The 13,628-nt window shown below is 37.0% G+C and overlaps 1 protein-coding gene across 1 annotated transcript in view; it reads left to right on the top strand.

The window, feature by feature from the left end:
- RFWD2 (ring finger and WD repeat domain 2, E3 ubiquitin protein ligase) overlaps positions 1-13,628 on the top strand; it is a 273,178-nt gene that overhangs the window by 57,393 nt on the left and 202,157 nt on the right. Inside the window, exons 4-5 of the mRNA XM_006887764.1 lie at positions 7,423-7,499; positions 8,615-8,734. Coding sequence (XP_006887826.1) covers positions 7,423-7,499; positions 8,615-8,734 — 197 coding nt within the window. The remainder of the gene's footprint in view (positions 1-7,422; positions 7,500-8,614; positions 8,735-13,628) is intronic.

Raw genomic sequence — 13,628 nt, 5'->3', positions numbered from 1 at the left:
TCATTGTCCAACTCTCTGATGCATAACAAGTGATTGCAAAAACCATAGCCTGTATCAGGCGCACCTTAGTCTCCAGAGAGACACTGCTGCTCTTGAGTACTTTAGAGAGATCCCTCACCGCAGACTTTCCCATCGCAATACGTTTTTTGATTTCCTGGCTACTGGTGCCAAGAGTGTTGACTGTGGACTGAGCAAACTGAAGCTGTGAACAATCTCAATCTCTTCGCCATCCATCCTGATGCTACTGATTGGTCCAGTGGTGAGAATTTTTGTCTTCTTGACATTGAGCCTCAGTCCATATTGAAGGCTGCAGTTCTTGACCCTGTGCAGTAACTGCATGAGGTCCTCCTCAGTTTCAGTGAGCAGGGTTGTGTCATCTAGGCATTATTTTCTGATGTGTGAATTTTTAAATAATGAGGTAGGAGTACTGTATACTTATTTAATTGTTGTTGTTATGTATCGTCGAGTTGCCTGTGACTCATAGCGACCCTCTATACAACATCCCTAAACCTTGTTCTGTCCTGTGCCAGTCCCGTTGTCTCCGACACAACTACCCCCATTATCCCAGTCCCTTAATTAATCCATCTCTTCGAGGGTCTTCCTCTCCTCTGCTCCACCCTCCCAAGCGTGATGTCCCTCTCCCAAGGACTGATCCCGCCTTGCAACTGTCCAAAGTATTTCACATGAAGCTTCAGAATCCTTGCCTCCAAGGAGCAGCCTGGCTTCACCATCTCCAGGACAAACTTGTTTGTTCTTCTAGCAGTCCATGGTATATTCAGTACCATTCTCCAGCACCACAGTTCAAAAGCATCAATTCTCTTTCTATCCTCCCTAGTCATTGTATAGCTCTCAGATGCATAGCAAATAATTAAAAAGACCGTGGCCTGGATCAGGCACACGTTAGTCTCCATACAGACATTGTTGCTCTCCAGTACTTTGAAGAGGTCTCTGATAGCAGATTTTGCCAATGCAATTCATCTTTTAATTTCCTGGCTACTGGTACCAAGAGTATTAATTGTAGAGCCAAGCAAAAAGAAGTTGTTGACAATCTCAGTCTCTTCACCATCCATCATGATGCTGCCAATTGGCCCAGTGGTGAGAATTTTGTTTTGATGTTGCGCTTCAATCAATATTGAAGGCGTCCGTCATTGACCTTCTGCAGCAAGTTCTTCAGGTCCTCAGTTTCAACAAGCAGGGTTGTGTTACTTGCATGACGCAGATTGTTGATGAGTCTTCCTCCAGTCTTGAAGCCACATTTCTCCTCATAGAGCCCAGCCTCCTTGATAATCTGTTCCACATATAGATTGAAAAGATATGGAGATAGGACACATTTTTGGTGCACACCCCTCCCAATTTTGAACCATACAGTATTTACTTGCTTTGTTCTGATGACTGCCTCCTGGTCCAAGTATAGGTTTTACATAAGCACAATCAAGTGTTCTGGGATTCTCTTTCTTTTCAGTCAGCCATAGTTTATTGTGATCTGCACAGTCGAATAACTTTGCATAGTCAATGAAACATAGATAGACGTTCCTCTGGTACTCTCTGCTTTCAGCCATTTGATGAGAAGCTCTTAGTACGATTTAAGTTATAAAGAAGTCCATACTTTATACATATACTTTTCAAACATATACATCCAGAGAATAAGGAATACCACAATTATTGACTTTTCAAAATTAGTAATTACCTGAAAGATCATCTAATTTTAACCACATTTTTATCCATAAGAAGTTTTGATATCAGCAGTTGAGGTATAATTGTTTTATTGAGGTGTAATTGCCCCTGTTGAAGATTTTTTTATCACAGTTTAGCTTCCAGTGTGGTTATTTGTGTTGGCTATGGAAATGAGTATTTTCCTAATTCATTCTGTCTTTGTCTGTCTTCCTCTCACCTGTTTCGGCCTTCATTTTTGTTGAGTCATGGCTAAATCCTTAGGTTCCCACAATAATAGGTAGGTAGAGAATATATCTTCCATGCACTCAGAGTGCTATTTTCAGGTGATTTATATGTTCCTGAAAGTAGAATACAGCTTATTATTGTAATAATTTTCATTGCTGTGGAGTAAGAACCAATTCAAAGCTCACACTGCTCAGTGAGTTTTCAGAGGCTCATCGCCCAGGAGGATTTTACCTGTCTTTTCTGGAACAGTTTGTGGATTTGAATTGTGGGCCTTTGAATTGACAGCTCGGCCCTTCACTCACTTGACCACCAGAGCACCCTGTTGTTTTTATTTATAGAAATGACAAGTCTCTATAAAGTATGTTCTTGGAGAATGACTTGATGTTGGGAAAGGTGGAGGGTCAATGAAGGAGAGGAAGACCCTCAACCAGGTGTATTGACACAGTGACTGCTGCAGTGAGCTCTTGTGTGTCAGAAAATGTGAGGATGGTGCAGGATAGAACAGGGTTCAGACCTTTTGTTTTCATAGGATCGCATGAGTTCTTGCTCGACTCAACGGCACCTAACAAAAACAACATACAAAAAATTTAAACTCGTGGAATTGATTCTGACTAATTGCAAACTTCCATCAGATTTCTGAAGCTATAAATCTTCATGGAAAGGGGTTGCCCATCGTTCTTGTGACAAGCATCTGATGGATTTGAAACATTGGAGACCGGTAGTCTTTGGGATAGCACCGTGCAGCACACTACGCACTCTGCTACCATTAGTGAAAATAAAAGTTTTATAGGCTTAGATTTCAATTTTAAGAGCAGAGTACATCAATTTTGATGTACTTAAAGAAAAAATTTAAAACCAAATTTCTAATTTCAGAATTGAATTTACCATTCTGTTTTTCTTGTCTGTGCCTTTCTATATAGGTCGTTCCCACCCCCCCACCCACCCATCGCACCTCCCCCATATAGTTATAGAAGGATTTTCCCTCCAAATGAATGAGTTTGGTCTGTCATTTGGATATTGAGTATATTTTCAGAACTTTTTTCTTTTGTTTGCTTGCTTTAGAAACAATTTGTTTTTATTGTAAAAAAATATACAGCAGACCATATACCAGTTTAATAATTTCTAAATGGACGATTTTGTGACATAGATTACATTTTAAGTTGTGCAGCCATTCATACTTTTTCCTGAATTGCTCCTTTGCCATCAACATAAGCTTATTGCTTTCTAAGTTTCATATCTAACCTTTAAAGTTTCTGTTGTCAGGTTGATATCATATAGGAAATTCTTAAAAGATCACAAGCATATTTTTTTATCTGATGTAGGAATTCATCAGTTAATTTCTTGCCTGTTTCAGTATTTTTTTTAAAAAATTATTTTGTGATCTTAATGAAAGTTTATATAAAACTTGGATTTCCATTAATTCATTGTTGCCCATTTTCCTCCTTGACTCCCGTCTCCTGAATTTGCTTTTCTTTTGGAAAAAAAAATAATCTTTCATTGTTGTACAGTTCCCCCCGCCCCATCCCCAATCCACTTTACTATGCAGTTCTTATTCTGGACTGTTGTCATGCAAATAATACCTAATCATATATTCCTTTAAAGTAGTTCTATTCCTGTCTGTTTCAATTCAATGTACCTTATTTAGCACCTCTTTTCTTAGTTTTTCCCCAACCCTGATGTCAGTCCTGTTTTATAACAGTGGCATTATGCAGTATTTGTCCTTTTGTGACAGATATTTCATTGAGCATAGTGTCCCATTTTGTATAACATTTCATGAGTTCCTTGTTTTTCAGTACTGTGTAGTATTCCATTGTGTGAATATACCAGAGCCTCTCTATCCATTCTTTTGTTGATGGGCACTTGGGTTGTTTCCATCTCTTTGCTATTGTGAACAATGAAACAATAAGCGTAGATGTGCATATATCTGTTTGGAGGGCAGTTCTGATTTCTTTAGTGTATATTCCCATCGGTGCAATTCCTGGGTCAAATGGTACTTTTATTTCCAACTTTTTGAGAAAGCACCATACTGCCTTCCACAGTGGTTGCTCCGTTTTATACTCCCACCAACAGTAAATAAGGGTTGCTCTTTCTCTACAGCCTCACTAGCATTTGTTGTTTGCTGCTCTGTTGAATTTTGCTATTCTGACTGGAGTGAGATGATATCTCATAGTTGTTTTGATTTACATCTCTCTTAGAGCTAGGGATTTTGAACATTTCTTCATGTGCTTGTTAGCTATCTGAATGTCTTTGGTGAAGTGTCTGTTCATATCCTGTGCCTATTTTGTAATTGAGTTGTTTATCTTGTGGTGCCTGTAATTTTTTTTATTAATTTATTTTTTAAAACATACAATTTTTTGAGGATATTTTTTAGGTTTAATAATTTACTCAGGCAAAGGGCTTTGCACTTTCATCCAGCATCTGTAGTTTAACAAGATCTAATTTTTAAGGGAATTTAAGATTTTGTGCTCCATTTTCTTCTTTTTAATCAAGTCTTGATCTTTGAGCTAAATGTTTAGTCATAGTAACCAGATGCCATCCATTTTTTTTCTTCCCGTTTTCTGGCAGTGGAGGCAGTGGTGCATGTAGCCAATTAGCCATGCAATCCACTACTTCTTCCTGTTATTGACTCTCCTCCTCCCCACACTGTTCTAGGTCAGCAGACCAATTGTACCTTGTCTGGTACAACTGCAAGCGTTTAATACCCCAGGTGCTACCCAGTCAACTAGGAAATAGAACAGAAACACTAACCACAATAATAAGCCAGTTAACTGGAATGTCCTGCAAAACCGTATGGTCCAGTTTTGATTGATTATAAATCTGCTTCAGTGATTGTACTGTTTATTACATTTTACTTTGACATGTGTATCTTTCTTACTTGTCAGAGTTATCTGAACTCTTTATTATTATTCACATTTGAAGAATATATATAGTGTAGGCTTGGTTGTCTGGCTTGTTTGAATTATTTATAATTGAAATCCTATATTGTTTTGTCTTAATCTATATGTCACCTTGTGAAAATCCTTTTACTCTCTGCTCTAAAATTTTCTCAGAACCTAAGTGGAGAGAATAACCTATAAGATAATGTCTACAGTTAAAGTGCCTGTGTAGTCTAGAGCTTGTTTCCTTCAGTAGTTTTATATCAGTTGAGATGTGTTGTCTGTGTGAATAAGAAATATCCATTTAAAAATGTTTCAACATTAAGAAAAATGTACTGAATCATTTAACAATAGTTTCATGGTATAGTTAATTCAGTGGTTGAATAATAATGCCATAAAGTTCTTTCCATCTCTTACTCGGTCTTCCGCATATTCCTTGGCCCTCTGACCATTTCTTTGCAAGCAGTTCTATCCTTGTAAGGTGGAAGGAAGGGAACATATTTTACAGTTAATTTCTCCCCCTCCCCCGCCCCCATAGATACAGCATACTTCTTAGTAAAAGTGGGTAAATATAATTTATCCAGTTTTTTCTGTCATACCCCCACCCTGATGTCAGACCCATTCTACAACAGTGGCACCATGCAGTATTTGTCCCATTGTATTGAAACAGATGAGGGAAAGAACAGATTAGAAGTGATATATGATTGAGTATTATGTTTAGCACAGGAATCCAGAATTAAGGTTGCATAGAGAAGTGTACTCGGGGTGGGGGGTGGGGGAAAGGGACGTGGGAATTGTATACTAATGAAGGAATTTTTTTTCTTTTTTTTTCTCTCTTCGGAGGGGGAAGCGAGCTGGTGGGGAGGGGTGGGCAGGGAGAAAATTGCAGCAATGAATGAATGGAAATCCAAAACCTCTGTAAAAAAAAAAAAGTGGGTAAACTAGTAAGGAAATGAATTAGTAGATTTGCTTAGATTGTCAAGAATAGTACTCTCGTACTGCTCTAGAAATTATGTAAAGTCTATAAATGTACAGAAATTATTTTAGTTATAAAACAAATTTCAAAAGGTCACTATGAGTCATAGTGGACTTGATGACTTAACCACTGCTAAATGAAACTAGTGCTGTTATATCTCCCAGAACATTCTTCCACTTTGTACATCACTCTTTGCCAGTGTGCTGTATGAGGTAACCTGGGTTGCTGTGATGCTGAACCTTGTGCCATTATGGTATCTAGTACTTTAATGGTTTCCCAGTGCAGACAGTGTTTGGTGGAGCTTCCATTTGTAAAACAGGTTTGGAAGCAGGAGTGACATCCCTTCCTAAACCACATGCCTCTGGAAACTCTGAACTTGGAGAAACAAGGATAGTTATGGAAAGGAATTAGGTCTTTGGTTCAGGGTGGCTATGAGTCGTACTTGACTCGACGGCAATCAATAACAACAACTGCAGAGGGAGCTAATCTTTCTGAAAATATGTGGTAGTATAACCTTTATTAAAATGCATGCTTTTGGCGTGCTCTGGTGGCCTAGTGGCAAGAAGCTGCACTACAATCCCAGAGGTGCACAGTTCAGATCCATCAGATGCTTTGCTGGAGAAGGAGGAACAATCTCCTCCTGTACAAGTCAAATCTGATTTGATGGTACACACACACAAATAATTTAAAAAAATAATTTAAAAAAAGGTATACTGTTAAGCTAGGGAAGTAGCTTTGGTGGCATAGTCCATAACTGTTTGTGCTGCTGATCAAAAGGCCACTCATCTCCAGGATCAATATACCACTGACTTCTCAGATTGAAGGTTTCTAACTCAAACCTCAATCTCATGGAGTCAGAAGTGACTCATTGCCAACCTTGTAGAGAGTTTTCTGAGATTGTAAATTGCATGGGAGGAGATTTCTCATCTTTCTTTTCTGGAGCCTCTGGTGTATTTGAACCACCAGAGGTGGGTGCCATCTTTGGGTTAGCAGCACAGCTTCCTTTGGACTGCACCACCAGAGCTACCTTGTAAATGTTCAGTCTCATGGAAATTGCTGTGAGTTGGCAGTGCATTAGGTTTAATTTATCCTCTAGGAGAATATCAAGATAAATTAGATTTGTAACTAATAGTTGGTGCAGTGATTAAAACCTCTGTAGCTAACCAAAGGGCCAGCAATTCAACCTAACTGGGCTTTCTGTGGTAGAAAGATATGGCATTCAGCATCTATAAAGATTTAAGCCTGGAAAACCTTTTGAGGTGGTACTACTTTGTCTGTAGGTTTGCTATGGATTGGAATTGGATTCTCTAGCAATGGGTATTTGGCAACAATATCTGTTTTGGAAAATGAAAATTAAATGAGCAAGTAAAAAATCTTTAGTACTGCTATCCTGTAATCAAACTGGTTACCATTTGGGCATGGGACCGGCTCAAAAAGTAGAAGATTGTCTTTCCCCAAATGCTAACAATGTCTTAATATTGAGTATATACATATTTTGAAGAATTTTCTTTCTGTAGTAGTAATAGCAAAGCAGCTGACTTTTCTTTTTTGAAATAGAATGCTAGCTTAGTCTTTCTTTTTTTTACTATTGTGGTTTTAAAAATAGAATCCATTGAAACAGAACAGTTAGATTGTCATAACTAAAAAAAGTGTGTCTTATTTTATTTTCAGTGAATGAACTCATTCTCAAACAGAAGCAAAGATTTGAGGAAAAGAGGTTCAAATTGGACCACTCAGTGAGTAGCACCGTATGTTTCAACTCTTTTTACTATTTTTCAATGTATTTAATTTTGATATTTAATTTTCTTAATATTTATTAGATTTCAGTGCCTAGTATATTCTTGATTTTTTTTTTCTACAGAAGATTTGTTTTGGGTTGTTATGTACAGATACAGGTCATTTTAAACTGTTGCTTGAACAGATTATCAGAGGTAGCATCTTTCAAAACGTCTAATGAGGTTACGTAGGGGTGGAACTTGCTTGTAATTCATGGTATTGACATAAGGCCTAGTGAGGCCATGGTCTTCGCAATTATTTGCTATGCATCAGATTAGTTGGACAGTGACTAAGGATGACAGAAGAGGAAGCAAACCTTTGAATTGTGGTGCTGGAGAAGAGTTTTAAACACACCATGGACAACCAGGAAAACAAATATGTCTGTGTTGGAGAGGGTGAAACCAAGTTTCTCCTCGGAGGCCTGAAGTTTGAAGCTCCATCTCACATACTTTGGGCATATGGCCAGAAGAGACTGGTCTTTGGAGAAGGACATCTTGCTCAGAAGGGTGGAGGGACAGCGCAGAAGTGGAAGACCCTGGATGAGATGGATTGATAAAAGTAACTGGGACAATGGGAGTTGGTGTGTCAGAGTACGTGAGACTGACTCAGGACAGGGCAGGCTTCCGAGCTGCTGTACATAGGGGTTGCTGTGGGTTGTAGGTGACTCAACTGTACATAGCAACAACAACAAGGCCTGGTGAGACGCTGAGCAGATATTTGGAAAAGTTATTAAAGATTTCACAATAAGATGATCATACTCAATTTATAGAGGCAAATTGGCTTACATTAATACTTTTGCCATGTATAAAATGGAAAATATGCGTACAGGAAAAGTCCAGTCAAACATTTTGAAGGAAGATTACACTTACAGAGATTCCGAGTTCACATTTGTTTGAAATATGCCTTTCTTATTTGTTACCTGTATTCATTTAAGGGAGAAATAATGTTTAATTTAAATCTTGGGAGATGGAAGTCAACTTTTTTTTATTTTTTATTTATCTAATAAGCATATTAGGAAATAATGAGTTTTGTGTGTCTTAAATAATTTTAGGAATTTACTGGGGGTATTTTTCCTTCTCTTTTTTAGAATGGCCACAGATGGCAGATATTTCAGGATTTGCTGGGAACTGACCAAGATAACCTTGATTTGGCTAATGTCAACCTCATGTTGGAGTTACTAGTGCAGAAGAAGAAACAACTGGAAGCAGTAAGTGGTAGCATCGTCAAGCTGTTTTACATAATACTCTTTATTGTTAAGAAGAATATAGAAATGTTTAAAAATAGTAAGTAGTGTAATAATCTATCCATTTACTCTGCAAAGATTAGTTATAAGGTGTTACTACTAGATTCTCCTTTTTTGACGTAAAAGGTCTTTGTTACAGAATTTATTTGTAATGACTAATATTAACATCAACTGAGTATTAAGATTATAAGAAAGTTCAGTTTTATTTTAATTGGAAAGAGTCATACTATTATTCTAATGAATGTCTTCCTTGCCCTGTCTTCCCCTCTTCATATATCTGTCATATTTGGAAGAGAAAGTCAAACAAGTGTCAATTGGTAGCAGCAGTAGTTTAAAGAATATTTAACAAGATATTAACTAGACTGAGATATGACTTTGTAGTTAATGACATTAATCAATTGTAATTAACCTTATAAAACAGATTGAGTATAAATTAAGTGAAATCCCGTATGATTTTTTAAACTTTAAAGAAAAAAAAAAAGTAAAAATCCTATTAACTTTGTTAAAATATATGTAGTGGAATATACAAATACATTTATTTTATGTACGTAAATATGAAAAATGTAACATTTCATATAAATATCCCATGCTTTACAAAAGTTCATTTTACACAATTATGCTTTTAAGTAGACTTATGCCATTACCTGTTTTCACTGATTGAGAGAAATCCTAAAAAAATTTTTGCATTTATGAGAAAAAAGTGAAACAGTGTGTAGCATTGTTTTGTAGCAAGCTAATAAAAAGGCAGCATGTTCCTTGAGCAGGAAGAGTGTCCTCACCAACCTCTTCCTACACAAATTACACTCAGTTTGTCAGCATACTTTTGAACTGTGTCTGTTAGAGCTATTTTAGGTTTTATATGTTACTTGTTATGATTTGCTTGATTACTTTTTTTGTTCTAGGAACATTCAGAGTTTTTCCTTATAGTTAAATGGTAGTTATTCTATTTACATTGTTTTATTTTAACAAAGTTTTACAAAAGTGTTGTAATTTTAGATAGTAGAAGTATGATTTTTTAAAGTTGTTGTTTTTGTGTACTGTAGAGTTGGAACCTACCCATATCTGATAGCTGACCCTCTGGCAGATTTTCAGAGGCAGTTAATCACACAGGAGGAGATTGTCCACCCTTCTCCTGTGGAGCAGCTGGTGTCCTTGAACCCTCTGCCTTTGAGATTGTAGTGCAGCTTCTTGCCACTAGGACACTAGAGCTCCTTTTAAAAATAGTCATTTAAATAAATAACATAAGCAAATAGCTATTCTGACTTCGTTGAAACAAAAGAGTTCTTATTGTGAAAAAAGAGAGTAGCTTGCCCATACACTAAAATTCAAAAAATGAAGAGCTGAATAACTCAAGTTTATGGAAACAAATGAAGCCATGGCTTTTCTCAGGAAATACAAGTAAAAAAAAAAATCCTTTATACCACATGCCACTGTCTGTTGAACAGCTCTAATTTTTCTCTTTTTGTAGATTTTATTTTAGCGTGTCATGGGTAATATAGTCTTCTGTACTTTATTTTTATTTATAGATTTGGTAAAGAAAGCATTTCTTTTCAAGTTCATTTTTAAATGTTCTGCTGGCAGACTCTTTATAGAGCTTGGATCTAGATTTAATTAAGGGGAATAATAGTCTTCTGGTAGGAGAAGAGAGCATATGAGTTATTCAAGATGAGTATCTTCCATAGTTTGTCTTTTGGGGGTAGGGTTAGGGGAAAATCTCCTATGGTTTTAACCATAGTTTTCTTTAACTGACCAGGTAAAATCCTTAGAACAGAGATTCTTAAAATGGGACCCATGGACCAGGTTTTTGGGTGGGGAAAGGTAGGTGTCTTTGAGTTCCTATGTATTTATTGATTCATTCATTCACTCTTTCAGCTAATAGTTTGTGCTAGGCATTTGAACAGAACAGACAAAGTTTCTGTTTTCTTGAAGCTTACTTTATAGTATATACAATAGTTGTTGTAGGGATTAACTAAATCATTAAATACATATTGTCACATAATGATAACATGGTTCAGAGAGGTTTTTGTCTAAAAATTACTGGTTAAGTATATATGATTACCAGATTTTAGTTTAAGGGCCTATTAAAATGATCATATAGGAATATTTTATTAAAGATAGGAAAAATAGGAGAAGAGAAAAGAATGAAAAGTAATAGAAAAATCCGAGGAAGCTGAATTCTTAGCCATCATTGGGGAGAAAGCTGAGAAACAACTGTATTCTTTATAATGTGGAGCAAAGACTTAGGATAAGAGGACTGATTATTATATAGGTCTCATATAGGAAAGCTGACAACTGGAAAATTGGTTGAATATCTGTGAAGCACTGGGGATCCCTGGTCTTTCCTGCAACCAGTGAGTTGCCCATTCTTGCCCCAGCAGAATATGGAGAGCTTCTTCTCTCTTCCAGTGCGTAAAAGAACAGATCTTTAGATTATTGTGCAACAGGCAAATCTGAGTTTAGAAGGTATCATATGGAAAAGATACCTGTTTACATACTGAATGAGAGAGCTTTTAACCTTTTCCTCATATTGTATCTGTTACTTTGGTTTTGAGGCCTGTTTTTTTTTTAAAAAAAACAACAACAAACCAACGAAAAACCAAACCAACTAAACAAACCCAAGAAACCAAAACTTAGGAAGGAGTAGACTAGGAGAATCTACAACCTAAGAAAGAATATCGTATTGGGAGTTTCTTACGAATTGGCAAAGGCTCATTAATCTAAATCAAAGCTTATGGTATATAAGGATCTTTTATAAACTTAGAGCATCTAATGAGCATTTTAAGTGTTTCATGTTAAAATACTATCAGATAATCATCATTCAGAATTAAAGGAAGAGTATAAAGACAATAGAAAAAAATGACTTGGTACAAAAAGTTGCTGCACAAAGAAGATATGAATGAGTAAATAAGTACTATTAATATATGTTCACCAGTTCATGGAATTTTTATTCCATAAAAGAACAAGCTACTATATGAAGATCATTCAATAAATAAAAGTTTTGTTTAAAATAATAATTTAAAAATTTAATATGAGGTTTGGAAATTAAAGTTGAGAAAAATCTCCCAGCAGTACGACAGTAAGGTTAGAAAACTAAGGATATGGAGAAGAGAAAACATTAAAAAAAATAGAATGAAAGACATAAGAGCTTCAAATTCCAAATAATAAAAGTTTTAGGAGACTTAGGAAAGAAAAAGATTAAATCCTCAAATAACATACTTTTGAGGATGGGAAGAATATGAGTTTCTAGTTTTAGAGGTCTACTTAAATGCCAGTACAGGTAAAATAGATGAGAAAAGACTCTTAATAAGATATGTCCTGACATTTCACAGTTCTTTTTTTTTTTTTTTTCCCCCACATTTCACAGTTCTGTAAGCTTCCAAAGAGGTTTTGTTTGATGATTGGTTTTGGTTTGGGTTTTTTTTTTGTTTTTTTTTTTTTTCAAAAGGATAATATTCAAAGGATTAGGAATTGAGAAGATATTTTAGTCCTTATCAGCCACACTAGGTAAGTTTTAGGAATCTCAGCACAAGAAGATAAAACAAAGTTGTTGTTAAGTGCCATCCAGTCACTTGCAACTCATAGCAACCCTATGTAGAACAGCTCTAATCTCTGCTCTGTCCTGTGACAATCTCATTATCTCTGAAACACTCATCTCAATTGTCCCAGTCACCTAATTAGTCCGCCTCCCAGAGGGCCTTCCCCTCCTGCTCCTGCCCACCATCTTCCCAAGCATGATGTCCTTCTCCAAGGACTTATATCTCCTTACAACATGACCAGAGTATGTCAGACAAAGCCTCAGAATCCTTGCCTCCAAGGGGCAGCCCAGTTTAACCCTTTCCAGGATGAATCTGTTTGTTTTCTTAGCAGTCTATGGTACCCTCAGCACTCTTCTCCAACACCAAAGGTCAAAGGCTTCAATTCTCCTTCTATCCTCCAACTCTCTCATTGTCCAACTCTCTGACACATAACAAGTGATTGCAAAGACCATGGCCTGTACCAGACGTACCTTAGTCTCCAGAGACACACCATTGCTCTTCAGTACTTTGGAGAGGTCCCTAACAGCAGACTTTCCCGTCACAATAATTCTTTTCATTTCCTGGCTGCTGGTGCCAAGAGTGTTGATTGTGGAGCCAAGCAGACCAAAGCTGTGAAAATCTCAGTCTCTTCACCATCCATCCTGATGCTGCCAATTGGTTCAGTGGTGAGAATCTTTGTCTTCTTGACATTGAGCCTCAATCCATATTAAAGGTTGTAGTCCTTGACCCTCAGCAGCAAGCGCTTCAGGTCCTCCTCAGTTTCAGCAAGCAGGGTTGTGTCATCTGCATAACACAGATTGTTGAGAGATCTTCCACCAATCCTGACTTCTCCTCATAGAGCCCAGCCTCTCAGGTAATCTGTTCTGCTACAGGTTGAAAAGGTATGGAGACAGGACACATCCCTGGCATACGCCCTTCCCAATTTTGAACCATGCAGTGTTTCCTTGCTCTGTTCTGATGACTGCCTCTTGGTTTAAGTATAAGTTTCACATTAGCATGATCAAGTATTCTGGGTTTCCCATTCTTCTCAGAGTCAGTCACAGTTTGTTATGGTCCACACAGTCAAACACCTTTGCATAATCAATGAAGCACAGATAGACATTCCTCTGGTACTCCCTGCTTTCAGCTAAGATCCATCTAACATTGGCTACAATACCATTAGTACCATGACCCCTTCTAAACCCAGCCTGACTTCTGACAGCTCTCTGCTGATGTTCTGTTCCAGTCGCTTTTAGATAATCTTCAGCAGAATCTTGCTTGCATGTGAAATCAACGATATTGTTTTATAGTTTCCACACTCTGCTGGGTCACCTTTCTTTGGA

This window comes from Elephantulus edwardii, unplaced genomic scaffold (assembly GCF_000299155.1).
Source record: "Elephantulus edwardii isolate Elephantulus edwardi_28Jun2011 unplaced genomic scaffold, EleEdw1.0 scaffold00061, whole genome shotgun sequence".
Classification (NCBI taxonomy): Eukaryota; Metazoa; Chordata; class Mammalia; order Macroscelidea; family Macroscelididae; genus Elephantulus; species Elephantulus edwardii.
Note: the sequence above shows the minus strand (reverse complement) of the source record. Positions and strands in the feature narration are given on the sequence as shown.